The sequence below is a fragment of the Bubalus kerabau genome, chromosome 8 (genome assembly GCF_029407905.1).
Source record: "Bubalus kerabau isolate K-KA32 ecotype Philippines breed swamp buffalo chromosome 8, PCC_UOA_SB_1v2, whole genome shotgun sequence".
In the NCBI taxonomy this organism is placed as follows: Eukaryota; Metazoa; Chordata; class Mammalia; order Artiodactyla; family Bovidae; genus Bubalus; species Bubalus kerabau.
The window spans coordinates 56649368-56670266 of NC_073631.1; the positions used below are offsets into that span (position 1 = coordinate 56649368).

The window sequence follows — 20899 nt, forward strand, 5'->3', positions numbered from 1 at the left end:
CAGATGGCAATCAACTCGTGGTTCCAAACTCACTTGGCTTGGAATCTTGGCTCACACTTTTTGTCTTATTCCATTTGGACTTGTTAACAAGGATCCAGACTGTCTACTTCATGAATAGCTTACGAAGCACAAGATATCCTAACACTGGAAATTGTCCTCAGTATTGCCTCTCTTGGCCCTAGATGGGACCTTAGAACTCCCACCATAAGAGATCTAACAAAGATGGCCCTAGGAAAAGAATGTAGATTTTCAGCACTGCCAGTGTGGACAACCAACGAAGGATAACCTGTATCTGGACAATTTATAAGGCTGACAAATCCATATTTTGCTCAGAGACTATGCTTCAGGAACAAGGAACTCATTTATCTTCAATCTCCAATAGAGTTCGGTGTTTGTATTAGAGTCTTATTGTACAGTATGGACACTTGTTTATTTTGAGTTCAGTCATCCTAATCCAATCCTTTTGCTGCTTTTTAAAGTGTTCAAAAGGGTAACTTATTCTATCAAAATGTGGGAGTGTAAAGTAGGGGAAACAGCAAAACAGAATATTTTACTTAATGCTGCCAAAAAAGAATTTTCGGTCTATGAGATACTATGCATTATATATGAAGATCTTCATGAATCTATTGTTTCCCTCTATTGCTGTGGTTTACCTGGTTGATTTTTACAAAGTCAAGATGAAGATCATCTAAAAAGTGAACATCATGACTTCTGACTATTTTACTATAGTAATGCTTCCCTACCCTAAGTTCTCATGATATCATAAATTATTTCCTTAATAGTTTTATAGCAACTCATTAATTGCTTTTATTTCTTAGCAGATTCACTGTATCTCATGCTTTGTAATTGTGATTAGAACAGAGACTTTTTCTTGCTCAGTGCTAAATTTTCAGATTCAAAATACAGAGCTGAGTACATAATAAGTGCTACGTTAACAATGTTAAATTAATCTAGTGTAATTCCTTCATAGGGAGAAGGAAATGGCTACTCACTCCAGTATTCTTGCCTGATAACTTCATGGATAGAGGAGCCTGGTGAGTTACAGTTCATGGGGTCGCAGAGTCAGACATGACCAAATAACTAACCATTTTATTCCTTCATGTTGCATTTACAGAGGAGGAAGTGAGATTCTATGAAATTATTTGATATATTAGTGATCTTTTTTCAGTGACAAAATCCAGAACTTTGAGCACTAGTCTCGTGTCTCTTAGGAGGTATTATTTTCCTTCTTGGAGAAGGAAATGGCAACCCACTCCAGTATTCTTGCCTAGAGAATCCTGTGGACAGAGAAGCCTGGTAGGCTGCTGTCAATAGGGTCGCACAGAGTCGCACACCACTGAAGCAACTTAGCATGCATGCATGCGTTGGAGAAGGCAATGGCAACCCACTCCAGTACTCTTGCCTGGAAAATCCCATGAACGGAGGAGCCTGGTAGGCTGCAGTCCATGGGGTCGCTAGGAGTCGGACACAACTGAGCAACTTTACTTTCACTTTTTACTTTTCATGCATTGGAGAAGGAAATGGCAACCCATTCCAGTACTCTTGCCTGGAAAATCCCATGGATGGAGGAGCCTGGTGGGCTGCCACCTATGGGGTCACACAGAGTCAGACACGACTGAAGTGACGCAGCAGCAGCAGCAGCATTTTCCTTCTACAGCAAGTTATCTATCTTAATATGTTGTTTTTAATGTGGTTCTCAGCCCTCAGAAGATAATAGAATCACTAGGAGAGCTTTATAAAGCCCTAGCACTCGAACCACACTCCTCAGTTACTTAGAATCAGTAAGTTTGAAGTTCTCTGAAAGATTCTAAAGGGCATGAAGATTGAAAATGCATGTGTGTATTCATGACCATTCTGTGTGTGCGTGCACAAGCAGGTGTGAAAGGGCAGACCCAGAGTTTAAATTTCATTCAGGAACCAATCAAGGAGTAAAGCCATGTTTGATTATTTTTTTTTTAATTGAAATGCAGTTGTGTATTCTATTATATAAGTTACAGGTATACAATATAGTGAGTAACAACTGTTAGAGGTTATATTCCATTTATAATTATTATAAAACATACATAGTTATTATAAAGCATTTGCTATATTCCCTGTGTTATACAATATATCTTTGTAGCTTATTTTATGTCTACTACTGTGTACCTCTTTTGAGAAGCCTCCTCATGCGGCTGTATAGGATAGTCTGGGGTAGTGGTCAAATGACAGCAAAGCAACCTATTACCAATGCAGTAAGAGGCACATGAACTCAGCTGGTAACAGTCTAAATACAAAAGAGGAAATGGGAAATGTAGGTGAGACACATTGCTGAAACAGAGCTATGCGATTTGGCAACTGATTGAATGTGAGTGCTACAGCGGAGAAAAATTTCAGAGAGCCTTGACAATTGTGCCTAGCCTGATTCCAGAAATAATTTGTTACCCACATGTGGTAAATTAATACTTTGAGTGACAGTATACCAATTTGCAAATTACTTCTTTCAGGGCATTAATGACTGAAGAGCATAATCACCATGGCATTATTTTTATTGGCATTAGCATTAATACATATTTCATGAGCAACCAAAAATTACAGTGCCTATACTTAGAAGAAGAGGTGTTCCTCCAAAATATGAAATACAGACCTCAGGCTATCACCAGTGCCAAAAATTCTGTAAATATTTATAAACAAAATAACAGTTCATTGGAGTAGAAGATTAATTGAGATGAGTTGCAATTATGCTTAATGTTAAGTAGTTTTGTTTATGTCGTTATAAATTGGAGGGCTTGAAGAATTGAGCAGCATGAATTCCAGGAACAATTTAACTGTAACATTGAGTTTCATAAAGTCTCTAGATTTTAGTTGCCTGATCTGTAAACTGCAGAAAATAATATTTTTCTACCTGATAGCAACAGTTTGAGTTAGACTTTCCCCATTGGTGTAGGTCTTCAAGGTAAAAAAAAGAATATATGAATGGAAATTGAAATAATATGGAAAAGACACTGGACAAGGAATTCGGTGTTTTATAACTCAGTCTCTTTATTTCAAATAATTCAAGAATTATATAAATAAATTAGACAAATATGAAAAAAGCATACTAAATTTCTAGAAAGATGAGACAATAGCCTGGATCTGAAAAGGAAAGATGAGCCTGAATTGTTCTTGAGCCTTTCTTCATCCACTGATGGTGTGATTTCAGAACCTGAATACATGATACCAATTCAAGGCCTTTCTAAAATATTAAAAATGTTTTTTCTTTGATTTAAGTGGGTTTTTTTTTTTTGCCATTTTCAAATTTCAAGAGACAGGCTTTCATTTTATAGGAAAATTGAGAATTTGCAAGAGAAGTCTTCTGCTCTATACAAATGCCAAGGATGCAATAAAGAAGGTACTTTATTTTGTGGCATTTTTGCAGATTCCTTTTCACCATGCCTGTGTAAGCATATTAGTAAAACAAGTTAATTATTTTAGTAGGATTGAGTTGATGAAGTGCAGCAATAAAGACTGCCAGGTAGAGGGATAATTTGGTCTTTTATTTTAAGCCACTCAAAAGCTGCAATGCCAGAGGGAAATAGTCACACCATCAGCAAACCCATAGAAAATGCTTTCACACCATTGGGAAAGGCTCTGCCAAATTTCTCAAGAAATTGTGAAGTGAACCAGACAAAATAAGCCAAGTCATCAAACATTAACAAGACAGGTGTGAGTGGCTGGTAAGCACCATTCTCCTGACTCATGTCATTTAGACAAGCAGGCCAGAGGATTATATAAAATGCAAATACTAAAATCCAGCATTGAGATTACTGCCTCAGTAAGTTCACTTTGAGAAAAACAAGGTTAAAAATAGAATTCTTCAGAACATGGTTCTGAGTTCTGGTAAATATGGCAAAGTTACTTAATAGAAAAAGTAGTTAACAGAAGATACTCAGTTTAGAGGAAAGAAATAATTCAAGAAATATTTACTGAATCTCTACTGTGTGCCAGGCCCTTCAGATGGGTAGGAGGAGGGATGTGGTGTTACATTCTAGAGAAAGAAAAACAGACAATAAGCATAGTAAATTATGTTAGAAGGGGATACAATAATAATAATAAAAGTATGGTTCTGAAGTATTTGTTTTACTCAGAGAGGATACAGACAGAATAGTCAGGGTAAGATTCATTGAAATTTAAGCAAAGACTTAAAATCTGAGAGCAATAGCCAAGTGATAAGGAGTAGACGTGTTCCAGGCAGAAGGAACAGCTAGAACCAGAGTTCTGAGTTGTGAGTGGGCACAGCATGTTGTAGGGCAGGAAGAAGCCTAGAGGCTGGAAAAGCAAAAACTAGTGGGGATTGTAGAGAACCAATGGGTGCAAAAGCAAATGAGTGTGTGTAAATCACATAATCAAGTTGAGCCTGGAGTACAGGGTTTCACTTCAGGGTTTCACAGAAAAGTGCTGTGATTGGCTCAGAGACTTTAGAACTTCCATGTTGACAATGAGCTTCCCTGGTGGCTCGGATCATAAAGAATCCGCCTGCAATGTGGAACACCTGGGTTCGATCCCTGCATTGGGAAGATCCCCTGGAGAAGGGCATGGCAATCCACTCCAGCATTCTTGCCTGGAGAATCCCCATGGACAGAAGAGTCTGACGGACTACAGTCCATGGGATCACAAACAGTGGGACAGGACTGAGTGACTAAGCACTCAGGACTGAGTGACACACATGTGGACAATAGATGAGGAGTGCGGCGAGGTAACTTGCTGGTGGCTCTGGTGGTATAGAGAAAAACAGCAACATCATTTTCATGAAGACACGCTCTGAGCTGCTCACCTGGAAAGTCAGAGTTGTGTGGTATGCGTGCTCTCATGGAGTCATTTCCATGTGCGTATAAAACAATATGGACTTTGGAGGGGGAAGGGAAATTGTGCTGTCCTGGAGATTTTACTGCTGTCTCTAAACATCTCCTTCAGAAAGCGCATTCATTTTCTTAATTCAGGCACATTCTTCCTCCTCTAAATTTACTGTCATTTTGTTGCTGCTTTCCTCTATTGGGCTGTGATTTCTTGCCTCCAACCCTGCTAGTTTTCACTTGGTCATGTGTCTATTTCCCCAAATCAGTGTTTCTAAATTTATCTTGTCACCACCCAATTTAATTGTCTGAATCATGAATCCACAAGTCTGTCAGTTATCCTGGGTTGAAACAGGAAGTCTCTCTGATTTCTAGCTTTTGATCCATATACTCCCTGTCCATCACCAACCCCCGGAGTTCACCCAGACTCACGTCCATCGAGTCAGTGATGCCATCCAGCCATCTCATCCTCTGTCGTCCCCTTCTCCTCCTGCCCCCAATCCCTCCCAGCATCAGAGTCTTTTCCAATGAGTCAACTCTTCACATGAGGTGGCCCAAGTACTGGAGTTTCAGCTTCAGCATCAGTCCTTCCAAAGAAATCCCAGGGCTGATCTCCTTTAGGATGGACTGGTTGGATCTCTTTGCAGTCCAAGGGACTCTCAAGAGTCTTCTCCAACACCACAGTTCAAAAGCATCAATTCTTCGGCGCTCAGCTTTCTTCACAGTCCAACTCTCACATCCATACATGACCACAGGAAAAACCATAACCTTGACTAGATGGACCTTTGAGGCCTGGAGTGCTGCGATTCATGTGGTTGCAAAGAGTCAGACACGACTGAGCGACTGAACTGAACTTATATATATATATATATATATATATATATATATATATAGAGAGAGAGAGAGAGAGAGAGAGAGGCAGTCTTTGAAATGTGTTAATGATTCCTTTAGTTCTCATATAAAATCCTCACTTCTCTTTTCTACACTCATCACCTGAGACAAAGTACATCTCATCCCTCTATTATTGTAATAATTTCCCAAATGTTACCCCATCCATACTCCTTGATCTTACCAAAGGCTCTCATAATTATGATTTTCATTGACATTCAGAATACTTCAGAGATCCACAATGTATTTATTGTCATCTAAAGAAGTCCTCAGCTCACACGCTGTAAAGTAATGCTCAAAATTCTGCAAGCCAGGCTTCAACAATACGTGAACCATGAACTTGCAGATGTTCAAGCTGGTTTTAGAAAAGGCAGAGGAACCAGAGATCAAATTGCCAACATCTGCTGGAACATTGAAAAAGAAGAGAGTTCCAGGAAAACATCTATTTTTGCCTTTTTGACTATGCCAAAGCCTTGGACTGTGTGGATCACAATAAACTGTGGAAAATTCTGAAAGAGATGGGAATACGAGACCACCTGACCTGCCTCTTGAGAAACATATATGCAGGTCAGGAAGCAACAGTTAGAACTGGACATGGAACAACAGACTGGTTCCAAATAGGAAAAGGAGTACGTCAAGGCTGTATATTGTCACCCTGCTTATTTAACTTCTATGCAGAGTACATCATGAGAAACACTGGGCTGGAGGAAGCACAAGCTGGAATCAAGATTGCTGGGAGAAATATCAATAACCTCAGATATACAGATGACACCAACCTTATGGCAGAAAGTAAAGAAGAACTAAACAGCCTCTTGATGAAAGTGAAAGAGGAGAGTGAAAATGTTGGTTTAAAGCTCAACATTCAGAAAACGAAGATCATGGCATCTGGTCCCATCATTTCATGGCAAATAGATGGGGAAACAGTAGAAACAGTGGCTGACTTATTTTAGGGGGCTCCAAAATCACTGCAGATGGTGAATGTAGCCATGAAATTAAAAGACACTTATTCCTTGGAAGGAAAGTTATGACCAACCTAGATAGCATATTAAAAAGCAGTGACATTATTTTGTCAACAAAGGTCCATCTAGTCAAGGCTATGGTTTTTCCAGTGGTCATGTATGGATGTGAGAGTTGGACCGTAAAGAGAGCTGAGTGCAAAAGAATTGATGCTTTTGAACTGTGGTGTTGGAGAAGACTCTTGAGAGTCCCTTGGACTGCAAAGAGATCCAACAAGTCCATCCTAAAGGAAATCAGTCCTGGATTTTCTTTGGAAGGACTGATGCTGAAGCTGAAACTCCAATACTTTGGCCACCTGATGCGAAGAGCTTACTCATTTGAAAATACCCTAATGCTGGGATAGATTGGGGGCAGGAGGAGAAGGGGATGACAGAGGATGAGATAGTTGGATGGTATCACTGACATGGGTTTGGGTGGACTCCAGTAGTTGGTGATGGACAGGGAGGCCTGGCGTGCTGCAGTCCATGGGGTTGCAAAGAGTTGGACATGACTGAGCGACTGAACTGAATTGAAAGAAGTCCTTATTTATACAAATATTATTAGAGCAAAATAAAAAGTTAATAATTTTGATTATGTGAAAATTAGTATTGTATATAAAAAAGATATTTTGAAAGACAGACAAACCAGGAAAAGTAAAATTTTTAAAAATGATATTTCATGTTGCCATAATCAAGATAGAAAAGTTGTTTTTGGTAAGGACATTCATTGTCGATGGGGTAAGAAAGAGATCAAATATGTACAAGCTTCCTTTAAAGCAATCTTGAAATATCTACTGAGAACTTTTTTTTAAAGTCCCACTGGCAGTATAATTGAAATTCTATTAATTAATTTTCTTGAGAATTTCAGGAAAAAATGCATTTCTAAATACATTTTCAAAGAAGTAGTTACAAAGAATGTCTTTTGTATCTATCCCATCTTCTCTATCTTTACCACTACTGTTTCATAGAGGCCTTTGGCTGGACTCCCAAGATGTTCTTCTGGACTTTTGTTCCCTTCCAATGCATCCTGCATTCCTGCCACTAGAATGAGTTTCTAAAACATTGCAGTCAAAGTACTTTCTTGCATTACTTGCAGTAATGGGAAAGTCCTGTATCTGGACTGTCCAATATTGTAGCAATTAGACACACATAAATGATCAGGTAAAATGTGACTAGTGCAACAGAGGAAATGGATTTTTAATTGTGTTTAGTTTTAAGTTATGAGGTAGATATGGAGAAGGCAATGGCACCCCACTCCAGTACTGTTGTCTGGAAAAATCCCATGGACGGAGGAGACTGGTAGGCTGCAGTCCATGGGGTCGCTAAGAGTTGGACACGACTGAGCGACTTCACTTTCACTTTCCACTTTCATGCACTGGAGAAGGAAATGGCAACCCACTCCAGTGTTCTTGCCTGGAGAATCCCAGGGATGGTGGAGCCTGGTGGGCTGCCGTCTATGGGGTTGCACAGAGTCGGACAATGACTGAATCGAAGCAGCAGCAGCAGCATGAGGTAGATATATCATCTCCCATTTTATAGATGAAATTGAGGTTTAGTTTAAGTAATTTACCCATTCATATATAACTGATAGTAGGAGAGCAGGATCTATAGGCAGGAGCGATGGATGAGACATGCATAAATCAGCATGGATGAATCCTAAAAACTTGATCTGAGTGGAAAATACAAATATTTTATCCAATGTGCAATAATTGGATAGTAAGTACTCTATTATAATTAAAAGCTGTATGTGAAAGAACACTCAAGCCACATTTAAATTATGTGCACACATATGATGTATCAGTTCAGTTCAGTTTGGTTGCTCAGTCGTGTCCAACTCTTTGCGACCCCATGGACTGAAGCATACCAGGCCACCCTGTCCATCATCAACTCCCGGAGTTTACCCAAAGTCATCTCCATTGAGTCAGTGATGCCATCCAATCATTCTCATCCTCTGTCTTCCCCTTCTCCTCCTGTCCTCTATCTTTCCCAGAATCAGGGTCTTTTCAAAAGAGTCAGCTCTTTGCATCAGGTGGCCAAAATATTAGAGCTTCAGCTTCAGCATCAGTCCTTCTAATGAACACCCAGGACTGATCTCCTTTAGGATGGACTGGTTGGATCTCCTTGCAGTCCAAGGGACTCTCAAAAGTCTTCTCCAACACCACAGTTCAAAGGCATCAGTCTGTCAGTGCTCAGCTTTCTTTATAGTCCAACTCTCACATGCATACATGACCACTGAAAAACCATAGCCTTGACTAGATGGACCTTTGTTGGCAAAGTAATGTTTCTGGTTTTAATATACTGTCTAGGTTGGTCATAACTTTCCTTCCAAGTAGTAAGCGTCTTTTAATTTCATGGCTGCAATCACCATCTGCAGTGATTTTGGAGTCCAGAAAAATAAAGTCAGCCACTGTTTCCACTGTTTCCCCATCTATTTGCCATGAAATGATGGGGCCAGATGCCATGATCTTAGTTTTCTGAATGTTGAGCTTTAAGCCAACATTTTCACTCTCCTCTTTCACTATCATCAAGAGGCTCTTTAGTTCTTCACTTTCTGCCATAAGGGTGATGTCATCTGCATATCTGAGGTTATTGATATTTCTCCCGGCAATCTTGATTCCAGCTTGTGCTTCCTCCTGCCCAGCGTTTCTCATGATGTACTCTGCATATAAGTTAAATAAGCAGGGTGACAATATACAGCCTTGATGTACTCCTTTCCCTATTTGGAACCAGTGTGTTTTTCCATGTCCTGTTCTAACTGTTGTTTCCTGACCTGCATGCAGATTTCTCAGGAGGCCGGTCAGGTGCTCTGGTATTCCCATCTCTTTCAGAATTTTCCACAGTTTATTGTGATCCTCACAGTTAAAGGCTTTGGCATAGTCAATAAAGCAGAAATATGATGTATATGCACATATTTATATTTATTAATTTATATTAAGAACATTGAGGCAGAAAGTGGCGGTGTGGGTAAAAGAAACAATGAATGAATAAATAAATGAATCTAAAGAAAGCTCTTCTTTGAGCCAATTATAATATGCCTGGACTTCCAGACAGAGAGAGAAGAGAGATTGACTGAGAAAATAAACCAACATGTTAATTATAGCAAATGGTTTTCTTTATATTGGAATATGTTAATAAAAGCAATTATAATTTATCTCAGATGTTTTAAAATATAAATCCATCACACTGTGTTCATTACTGAATGAAGCAGCTAGGAGCCAAAGTTGAGATTTTAGCAACATTCTTGTTATTACTCACAAACACTAATATTTTGCTAGGAAATTGAAAAAAGTTAATTTTGTCAGCTTATGATTTGCTCACTTTTATTTTCCAGTTTTCTTAGTTGCCCACCACATGTTTATTTTCAAGCGTTGATTCTCTTAAAATGAAAATTTCTGAAAATTTTTAGCTACTTAATTCACTTGATGTATATCTTCATGTATTGATTCAACAAAACTATGTCTATATTTCTGTCTCCTACTATGTGCCTGAAACTGTGCTAAGTTCTTTAATGAAGATAAGAAACTTCTGATGATGATGAAATATGAAATACTCCCCAGAACTGACTTTATTTTTTCTTTAACCATCAAAGCTTATCATGATTCGTATTAAATTTAGTGCTTTAGTCCTAATGTCTAGAACAATCAAATTTATGCTAGCACGTGCAGATTGTTTTAATTATATAATTCCAGCCAATCATTCCAGAAAATAATATCAAAGAAAGATTAAACTGAAGCCCCAAATAGCAGAAAGTGATACCAGAAAGATCCTATGTGCAAGACATTTGATCTTTATTAAATTATTCTTCAGGATGTTTGTCAACATTTTAAATGCCTTTGTGTTCCATCTGTGTATATATTTCTCACCAAAATGACTGGCAAAGGAAAAAAAAAATTTTAAGTGATATATAGTCCAAGACATTCAACATTCCTTTCCTTTGTTGTTGTTGACTGACTAAATCTGGTTCTAATACAAAATGGAATTTCTAAACATGACCTGGGTCAAGACAGAAAGCAAAAGTCAACATATTTCCCAAGGTATTAAAACTATCAGAAGGAAGTTCTAATATTTCCTTAAACACACACAGTGTAAAATGAATCAAGATATGATGTCATGCTTTATTGAAATATTTATTTTCATAACAATTTGCACAGTTCTTCAAGGTCAAAATGACACTAGTCTTACCAGAAAATATGGGATTTGTGTTGCATAAATCATTCTCTACTGTTTAGAAAACAAGCCATGAATTTTCATGAATTTGAGACACAACTCTAGAAACAAGATGATAGCAAAATTCAAAGATAAGTGACAGTATTTCTTTTCTAAAGGCTTCATTGGAAAAAGTTTAACTTTTGTGGTTATGTTGGAAAAAAAAAATGCAAAGACCAGCACAGCCTATCCTTTTTTCTTTTAGAAGTTGTGGAGGCCTTTTTTTCAGCAGTGTGATTCCCTGACATCCCCCTACTCTGCCATTCTACTAAATTTCCTCTCACATCTTCTATACAGCCCCCTCCCACATACACAGGATAGAAGTGGAGCAAGTGGAGAAGAAAATGATGAGAGTAATGCCGAGGGAAGACAGCAGTGTGTTTAACATCACAAGATCAGAGGGAGCCCAGAAGCAGAACCTAGAAAAATCCTTTCACAGCATGCAATATAGAACAAAAATCCCAGAAAACTCAAATACTACTATTATCATGTTTCAAAACAAGAAAGCTAAGAAAGGTGACAAAAGGACCCAAGAAAGGATGGCACATACTTTCAGCCACCTGTGTGCCAGGTGCAAAGTTTTCATCAGAGCCCTTTAATTCTTCCCTTTGATGCGTAAGTCCAATCAAGACAATACTATGTCCTTGAACCGAAATGAATTCTCTACGATAGACTACCACGCTCGGTGATAAACAAAGCTTTTTAAAGACATAAACTAGCTCTGTAGGTGGCCTTCACTCACTCCAAGAAAGCTTTTGATTAAAATAAAAATGTATGTAGGAACAAAGTTGAATAAAGGCATATCAAAAGTTGTGTTCCATTTGGGAGAAATAAACATGAAAATGAGACTTCTTCAGTACCTCTACAAAAGAAGACAAATTGATCAAACCAAATGGTAAGATGAAAGGGGAAATACCAACTTCCCTTCAACTGCCTTAGATTTTTGCTTTTAGGAGAATTATCGTCAAGCGTCGAACTACCCCTAAGTAATTCTTTTCTGTACTGTTGTCTAACTTGTTCAACAACAGATGTGACCATTTACTCATGGGCTTGGTTAAGGAAGCTGAAAAGCACACTCAAGTTAAAGGAAACTGTCACTTTTGAGCTGACGACAATCTATCTTGCCAATATATTTTGAGGCAGGCTTCTCAAAAAAAAAAAAAAATGATGCAAACAAATAAAAGAAACCAAAAGCAAGTGAGAAGTGGAAGAACAGTGGGAAACAAAGGGAGGAAACTGAGGCTGTGTTTCAGCATTAAGAGAGGAAATTCAAATGGTAGATATTTCTTCTGACTCATAGCTATAGGAAACTACAATAGAAAAGGATACCTCACTGCCTCATAAAAATGGAAATACGGAGGCATTAGTTATTGGATAACACAATAAGAAACAAGTATAATTATTACAAATTCAATCACCTAAGAGAGTATTCTATTGGGTGTTGAGTGTAACAAGAATTTCTAAAGACAACACTCACAAGGCAATTGCATGTCAATGGTCACTAGAAGCTCAACTATTTTTCAGACACTGAAGCAGATTAAAGAAATTAAAAATTGAGGATACTAGTAGTAAAATCACCGTTTAATTTCTCAGAGTACTAGAGTATTTAACAGAGAACAGTGCCAAGCCATTCATTTCAAGTCCTCTGAAAGCACATTTTTTAAAAATATGAACTATTTGGGAAAAAGAGGTTGAATTTGGCTAGTTTTCAAGGAGAAATAAAAAATTCGAACTGTACATTAACCAACATTTTTAAGTTACTACACAGAAGTTCTGCTGATGAATTTTATGGTTTGTGGGACAGAAATGTTACAATTTCACTTCACTGCAGAGAAGACATAAAATAGAATGTTTTAGTTTTTCATTTTAAATCATCTTTAAAAATTTTAATTGTTAAAAATTATGGAGCTATTAAAATGTCAACATGTAAGTAAACATGAAGATAAAATTTTAAGAATTCAAAATATTATTTATTATGTATCCTCTTGTACTGAAATAAGTATAACGAACACAGCAAACTACTCAAATTCTTCTACAATTCAGAATATTGGGCCAATCTTTCATATGCAACCAGATGGTAACAATTCTTGACTTGTCTGATAAGACAAAAATAATTAAAATCAATATCCATTACCCAAACCTATTTAGACCAATGTTTTTCATGTGTCTTTTATCAAGTATATTTATTTTTTATATCAGAATTGCTAATAATCAAAGACACATATAAATTTACTAACAACTAGGACTCTGTTTTTGAAAGTTCTTTGTATTTTACTGTTGATGAACTGCTAAGTGCTTGAAGGAAGCGTACAGACCCCATGGACTGTAGCCTACCATGCTCTTCTGTCCATGGGATTCTCCAGGCAAGAGTACTGGAGTGGGTTGCCATTGTCTTCTCTTTAAAGTATCCTAATCTCACCAATTGGACTTCCCAGGTGGCTCAGTGGAAAAGAATCTGCCTGACAATGTACAAGACACAGGAGATGCAGGATCAGTTCCTGGGTTGAGAAGATCCCCTGGAGGAAGAAATAATAACCCCATCCAGTATTCTTACCTGGGAAATCCCATGGACTGGAGCCTGTGGGCTAAAGTCCATGGGGTCTCACAGAGTTGGATACACGTAAGTGACTGAATACACACACACACACACACACACACACATAATGTCACCAATTAGAGATGACCACTCTTTAGTATTAGTATATTTTCCTGACAAAGGAAAAGTCTGAGCAAAATGAGGGTGGGGGAGAAAGAGAGAGAATATTTTATGAAATTGGGGACTGACTAGTAAAACCAAAAAAAGCAACATATTTCTACATAAAATATAATGATACTTTGCCTGTAAATATTTTTGGTAATAGTTTTCCCACTCAGACATTTTGCCTAATAACTGTTTTTGTATTTTTGAGTAGTAGTCATTTTTTTATGCATTCACATCAGTTGCTGTTTTTGTTAATGTGATCTCTCCATTGCTTTTAAGCCTAAGTCACTAAAGATTTATATAAAAGGTGTGACCTGTTCAGAACTATCTTTTGGAGCAACAATTTTCTAACATTTACTTTCAGGATCTCTTTACTCCCTTAAAAATTATTGGAAACTCCAAAGAATGTGTCTTTATGTCGCTTATACCTGTCAACAGTTTCTATGTTAGAAATTAAAATCAAGAAATTTTAAAAATCTGAACTTATTAATTCATCCAAAAACAGTCATAGAAAGCCCTCCATATAGTAACACATATAGCATTTTTTTGTGTGTGAAAAACAACAGTATTTTCCAAGAGAAAATTACTCAGGAAGAAAACTTTCATTGATTTACACTTTTGCAAATGTCTTTCATGCCTGAGTTAATAGAAGAAAGAAAAAGTCTTATATCTGCTTTTGTATTCAATTGGTTGCAGTATGGTGCTTGGTTGAAATACAGAAAGAAAATCCTACCTCACATGAATATGTCGATAGATAAAGTACTATAATAGCCTTTTCATATAGTTATGGGTATTCTTTTTTATGTCTCACCAAAAAAACTGCAAATAGTAGTAATTACTTAAAGATTATTTGCAATGAGAAATCTGAAGCAATATCAATAAACTTTTTATACTTATATGCATAAAATCCATTGACCTATCTTACACTTTGAAAGATCTTTGACCCATACATGATTTTTAAACATCATTCATTGGTCTATAGAAAACCTGGCTCCCCAAATTTATATCTTCCAAATGTTGACACATTTCATTGTAAAATATTTTAATAGTCACATTCATTGCTATGTTGGCTGATTTAATTTAAAAAAGAAGATCTTGAATATTGGATACAAGTTCAAAGCTCTAATTTTCACTTGAAAGCTCAAATGTTATTACTGGCAACAAATAACACCAGTTGTGTTCCTTGACATGACAAATTTATTTCATCCATTTTTAAAAGACAATGTCTGCCAGATACCCAAGTCTGGATCACTGTACTTTGTCTATTAATAATTCTTTTATGTAAAAAATGGTGTACCATGAAAAAAAGTGGCCTGTTGAGCTCACAACTCAATCATATAAATGTTTTTTTTTTTTTCCTCAAGACAGTCATTTCATTGCAGTAGGCAGAAGTGTTCTTCTAATTTTGTCAAACAGTATATTTTAAAAGTCTTGTGCCTAAGGGTTGAGATTTAATATTGTTAATAATTATTACGGCTTCTTCAAAGATATTCTCAAGTGAAAAGTCACCTTCTTTTAATTTACGTGGAGGTTCATTCCAGATTAGCACACTGCAGGCAGCATCCCTGTTTCTCCTTGTTTACAGCATCAGCCTCACAACTGTCTCCTGACATCCATTCTATTCTCAAAATAGTAATAAAAATTATCCCTTTAAAACATAAGTCAAAATTATCCTTTTAAAACATAAATCATGCTTCCAAAGGATGATATAAAGAAAGGGGGAAAAAAAAACAGTAATTGTAAGTGGGGAAATGTGGCAAATACTACCATAACCAAGTGATCAAGGTCATGATCATCAGTGATGTCATGTAGATATCATAAACCGTTTGATATGACACAACATATATGGGTACTTCACCTCTGAATATTCTTTCTAAAAATCTCTAACTTCAATCTAATCATGAACTAAACATCAGACAAGTTCAGAATAGGAGATACTATTGAGAATGATTTGGCCGCTACTCAAGACTGTCAAGGTCATGAAAAATAAATAAAGATGAAGAAACTACCAAGGACCAGAAGTGACTGGGGACCTGTCAAAAAAACAGCCACTCAAAGCGTTGCCTGGATCATGAAACAGACAAAGGGCATTAATGGAGGAACTGATGAAATCCAAATACGTCTGGAAGGAAGGTAAATAATAGTAATACACCAGTGTTGATTATTTACCCTGACAAAGAAGCCATGTAAGATGTAAACAATGAGACAAACTCGTGAGATGTACATGGATGGGAACTCTCACTGCTATCTCTGAAAGTCTTCAGTAAACCTAAAAATATTTCAAAATGAAAGCTTTATTGGGAGAGAAAAATCTTAAGGCAGATCATTTCACTCCTCTGCTCAAGATTCTCCAAGTACTACTTATTTCACTCAAAACTGAAGTGTTCACAATCCCTAGAAAATCTGACCACCCATGAACCTACTAATATCTTTTCCTAAGTAGTCTTTCCCTACCTCACTTTGTTTCAGCCACATAAGCTCTCTGCTATTTGTTCTAACACAGTAAGTCTGTGTTTGCCTCAGGGCCTTTGCACTGGCTTTCTTCTCTGCCAAGAACATGCTTTATTCTCTGACTTCTTCAGGCCTCTGCACAAATTTTGCCCTATTAAAGAGGCCTTTGACTGTTTCATATTAAATAATAAACAGCTTTTCTAATTTGGCAAACCTTATTCCATTTATTCTGCTTTATATTTTTTTTCCATCCGATATTTCACCATTCTTAAAGAGATGGGAATACTGGACCCCCTGACCTGCCTCTTGAGAAATCTATATGCAGGTCAGGAAACAACAGTTAGAACTGGACATGGGAAAACACACTGGTTCCAAATAGGGAAAGGAGTACATCAAGGCTGTATATCGTCACCCTGCTTATTTAACTTATAGCAGAGTACATCATGAGAAATGCTGGGCTGGAGGAAGCACAAGCTGGAATCAAGATTCCAGGAGAAATATCAATAACCTCAGATATGCAGATGACATCACCCTTATGGTAGAAAGTGAAGAAGAACTAAAGAGCCTCTTGATGAAAGTGAAAGAGGAGAGTGAAAATATTGGCTTAAAGCTCAACATTCAGAAAACTAAGATCATGGGATCCCGTCCCATCACTTCATGGCAAATAGATGGGGAAGCAGTGGAAACAGTGACAGATTTTATTTTGGGGGGGCTCCAAAATCACTGCAGATGATAACCACAGCCATGAAATTAAAAGATGCTTACTCCTTGGGAAAAAAGTTATGCCCAACCTAGACAGCATATTAAAAAGCAGAAACATTACTTTGCCAACAAAGGTCCATCTGGTCAAAGCTGTGGTTTTTCCAGTATCTTGTATGGATGTGAGAGTAAGACTATAAAGAAAGCTGAGCACCGACTGATGCCTTTGAACTGTGGTATTTGAGAAGACTCTTGAGAGTCCCTTGGACTGCAAGGAGATACAACAAGTTCATCCTAAAGGAAACCAATCCTAAATATTCCTTGGAAGGACTAATGCTGAAGCTGAAACGCCAATACTTTGGCCACCTGATGTGAAGAACTGACTCATTTTAAAAGACCCTGATACTAGGAAAGACTGAAAGTGGGAGGAGAAGGGGATGACAGAGGATGAGATGGTTGGATGGCCTCATGGACTCAATGGACATGAGTTTGAGTCAATTCTGGGAGTTGGTGTTGGACAGGGAGGCCTGGCATGCTGCAGTCCATGGGGTTGCAAAGAGTTGGACATGACTGAGCAATTGAACTGAACTGAACTTTACCAGCTGATATTACTTTTTTAGAGATTTTGAAAAGATCATTTTATTTATTTATTGGTTGTGGCTGGTCTTCTTTGCTCTGCAGGCTTTTCTCTAGTTGCAGCGAGTGGGGGCCACTCTCTACTTGCGGTGCACAGGCTTCTCATTGCCACGGCTTCTCTTGTTGTGGAGCATGGGTTCTATGGGGCAGGCCTCAGGAGTTGTGGATCCTGGGCTCTAGATCAAGTCTTGACAGTTGTGCTGCATGGCCTTAGTTGCTCCGTGGCATGTGGGATCTTCCCGGATCAGGTTTCGAACCCATGTGTCCTGCACTGGAAGGCCGATTCTTCACTGAGCCACCAGAGAGGTCCACCAGCTGATATTTATACTTGTACCTTTGTTTATTCTTCTCCCTGAAATTTAATCTTACAAAAGTAGGGATTTTGTTTTGTTCACTTCTATCTCTTAGAATTTAGAGCAAAACCTAGGACAACAGCTCTCAGTAAATATTTTTTGAATAATAAGTCCACAATGAAATGTTCATGGATTCACTTCAAAACAGGAAATGCAAGTAGTATGTATTTGTTTTGTCATAAAGCTTCCAAACCACTTCTTCTTAAGAAAACTTGTAACTTATTTTGACATTATGTCTTTGATTCATTTTTTTGTTGAAATCTTTTGATATTAAATAGCAGGGTTTTTTATTTTTTCTTAGAAAAAAAAATTGTTGAAAATCTTATGCTTGTTCTCACAACTGTTTCTGGAAATTTTACTGATCTCAGAAATTCAAAAGTTTGATTTTAAATGTCTATATACTACTAGGTCCTAAAGAGATTTAAAAAAATGTACCAGATTTGGTAACACAATGGAACTGCATTTCAATGAGTACCATCATTGCTCTATTGTAAAATAGCAATTATTGTAAAATAAGCAACACAAGTTTTATGTCTTACAGTTCTGGTAGCTTCTCTCAAGAATTAGGTAAAAACATCTCTCAATAAATCTTATCTTTTCAAAGGGATTTGTAGAATAGGAAAATTGGCTGGGGCTAGATTCCAGGTTTTATTCTAAGGTAAAGATTTAGTTAAGGGATGTATTTTATATGTTTATCTAATTATTTCCTATATGAATATATAGGTCTGCTGTTAATATATATATATAAGTGTGTGTGTGTATATATATATATAACTTATTTTAATTCACATTGTCACTAGGTAAAGGGACAATCTAAGTTAAAAAATATACAATATTAGGGAGAAAAGTCCTTCAAAATCTGATTGCATTGTCCTTCACTAATTGTACCTAACAATTTATTGAAACTTTGAAAGTTTTTTTAATAATTATGCTTTATGCCATTTATAAATAACCGTAGGAAATTAAAAGCGGTTATTGTATTTTGAGTTACCATATTTCTTAAAAGAAATAATTTTTTATATTTTTTCAGATTTCTAAATGATAAAAGCTTTCACTGAATTTGGAGCTTATTCAAATGTTACTCTCTATTTTTAATTGTTTTTATTTAGGATCCACATATGGTTATGATTGGCCTGAAAAAATATTTTCCTTCTTTTAAAATTTTTATTGAACTGATATATTTAAAAATGAAGCATTTTGATTCCCCAACTCTTCTGCCTCCATGGTCCCCACCTCCCAAAAAATTGGATTTGGATTCTGGATAATTATGACTGGGTGGAGAGTAATATTTTATATACGCAAGTATGTAAGTGATTTAAGGTCATCAAGTTATTAGGACCTGGAAGAAAATTCTGAAGTTGGAAAAACAATAGTTGCTCTTCTAGTAAAAGAATTCTGTTTGATTTAAATTCATGTGAAAAATAATCATAAACTATAGGTGTCAATTTATAAGCTTGTAAAGGCTTACATCATAAACATTTCCACAATTCTGTAAAAAGTACCTTTTTTTTAAGTTGGAAGTTTGTAACTTTTGACTACCTTTGCTCATTTTGCCTACTCTCCACCCACTGTCTCAAGCCACCACCAGTTTGTTCTCTTATCTGAGTTTGAATTCCTTTTTTTTGTGTCTGATTTTGTTTTGTCAGATTCCACATATAAGTGAGATCATACAGTTCCTGTCTTTCTCTTTCTGACTTATTTCACTTGGCGTAATGCTCTCAAATTCTACACATGTTGTTATAAATGGCAGAATTTCCTTCTTTTTTATGTCTAAATGATACTTGTGTGTGTGTTTGTGTGAAACGTATTTGACAAATATATATAAATGTAATATGTATTTAGCACGTTTTTTTCACCCATTTTTTTCTCATTGATGAACACAGATTTTTTTTTTCCCCATGTCTTACCTATCATAAACAATGTGGCAATGAGCATACAGGTGCAAATATCTTTGCAATTTAGTATTTTTATTTCCTTCAGATAAATATTCAGAATTGGATTTGCTGGATCATATGTTAATTCTATTACTGATTTTGAGGGAAGCTTCATACTGTTTTCCATAGTGACTGAACCAATTTACATTCACACCGACAGTGCACAAGGGTTGCTTTTTCTCCACATCTTCTCCAAAACTTGTTATTTATCATTTGATTATTTGTTGTTATCAAGTCAATAAGTCATGTCTGACTCTTTGAGACTCCATGGACTGCAGCACATCAAGCATCCCTGTCCTTCAGTATTACCTGGAACTTGCTCAAACTCATGTCTGTTGAGCTGGTAATGCCATCCAATCATCTCATCCTCTATCACCCTCTTCTCCTCTTGCCCTTAATCTTTCCCAGCATCCAAGTCTCTTCCAGTGAGTTGGCTTTTCACATCAGGTGGTCAGAGTATTGGAGCTTCAGCTTCAGTATCAGTCCTTCCAATGAACATTCAGGATTGATTTTCTTTAGGATTCACTGGTGTGATCTTGCCATCTAAGAAACACTCAAGAGTCTTCTCTAGCACTGCAATTTGAAAGCATCAATTCTTTGGTGCTCAGCCTTCTTTATGGTCCAACTGTCACATCCTTACATGACTACTGGAAAAACCATTACTTTGACTATACAGACTATATGAATCTGAAATGCAGAAACATCAGCAAAGTGATGTCTCTGCTTTTTAGTACACTGTCTAGGTTTATAACAGCTTTTTTCCCAAAGAGCAAGCATCTTTTAATTTTATGGCTGCAGTCAATGTCTGCAGTGATTTTGGAGCCCAAGGAAATAAAATCTGTCACAGTTTCCATTTTTCCCCTATTTGCCATGAGATGATAGGCCTGGATGCAATATTAGTTTTTTGAATGCTGAGTTTTAAGCCAGCTTTTTCACTTTCCTTTTTCACCCTCATCAAGAGGCTCTTTGCTTTCTACTATAACAGTTGCGTCATCTGCATAACTGAGGTTGTTGATATTTTTCCCAGTGATCTTGATTATAGACATTCTATCAGGTGTAATCACTGCAGATGGTGACTGCAGCCATGAAATAAAAGACTCTTACTCCTTGAAAGAAAAGTTATGACCAACATAGACAGCATATTAAAAAGCAGAGGTATTACTTTGCCAACAAAGGTCCATCTAGTCAAGGCTATAGTTTTTCCATTAGTCATGTATGGATGTGAGAG

General features: G+C 36.9%; 1 protein-coding gene across 20 annotated transcripts in view; it reads left to right on the forward strand.

Annotated features, from left to right (window-relative positions):
• The window catches only part of LOC129659174 (uncharacterized), a 480433-nt gene that overhangs the window by 343896 nt on the left and 115638 nt on the right, over positions 1–20899 (forward strand). For 10 of the 20 annotated variants that reach the window (XR_008717829.1, XR_008717832.1, XR_008717833.1 and 7 more), the window contains 2 exons: positions 971–1034; positions 13333–13517. The exons of 1 other annotated variant lie outside the window; for it this stretch is intronic. Coding sequence is in view for 4 of the 19 variants with exons in the window: in XM_055590323.1 (XP_055446298.1) it covers positions 971–1034; positions 13333–13517 (249 nt within the window). In the remaining 15 variants the exon portion in view is untranslated. Of the gene's footprint in view, positions 1–970; positions 1035–11194; positions 13264–13332; positions 13518–18846; positions 19599–20899 lie in introns of those variants that run through there. 9 more of the 20 variants (XR_008717842.1, XR_008717838.1, XR_008717839.1 and 6 more) reach the window with 4 other exon arrangements.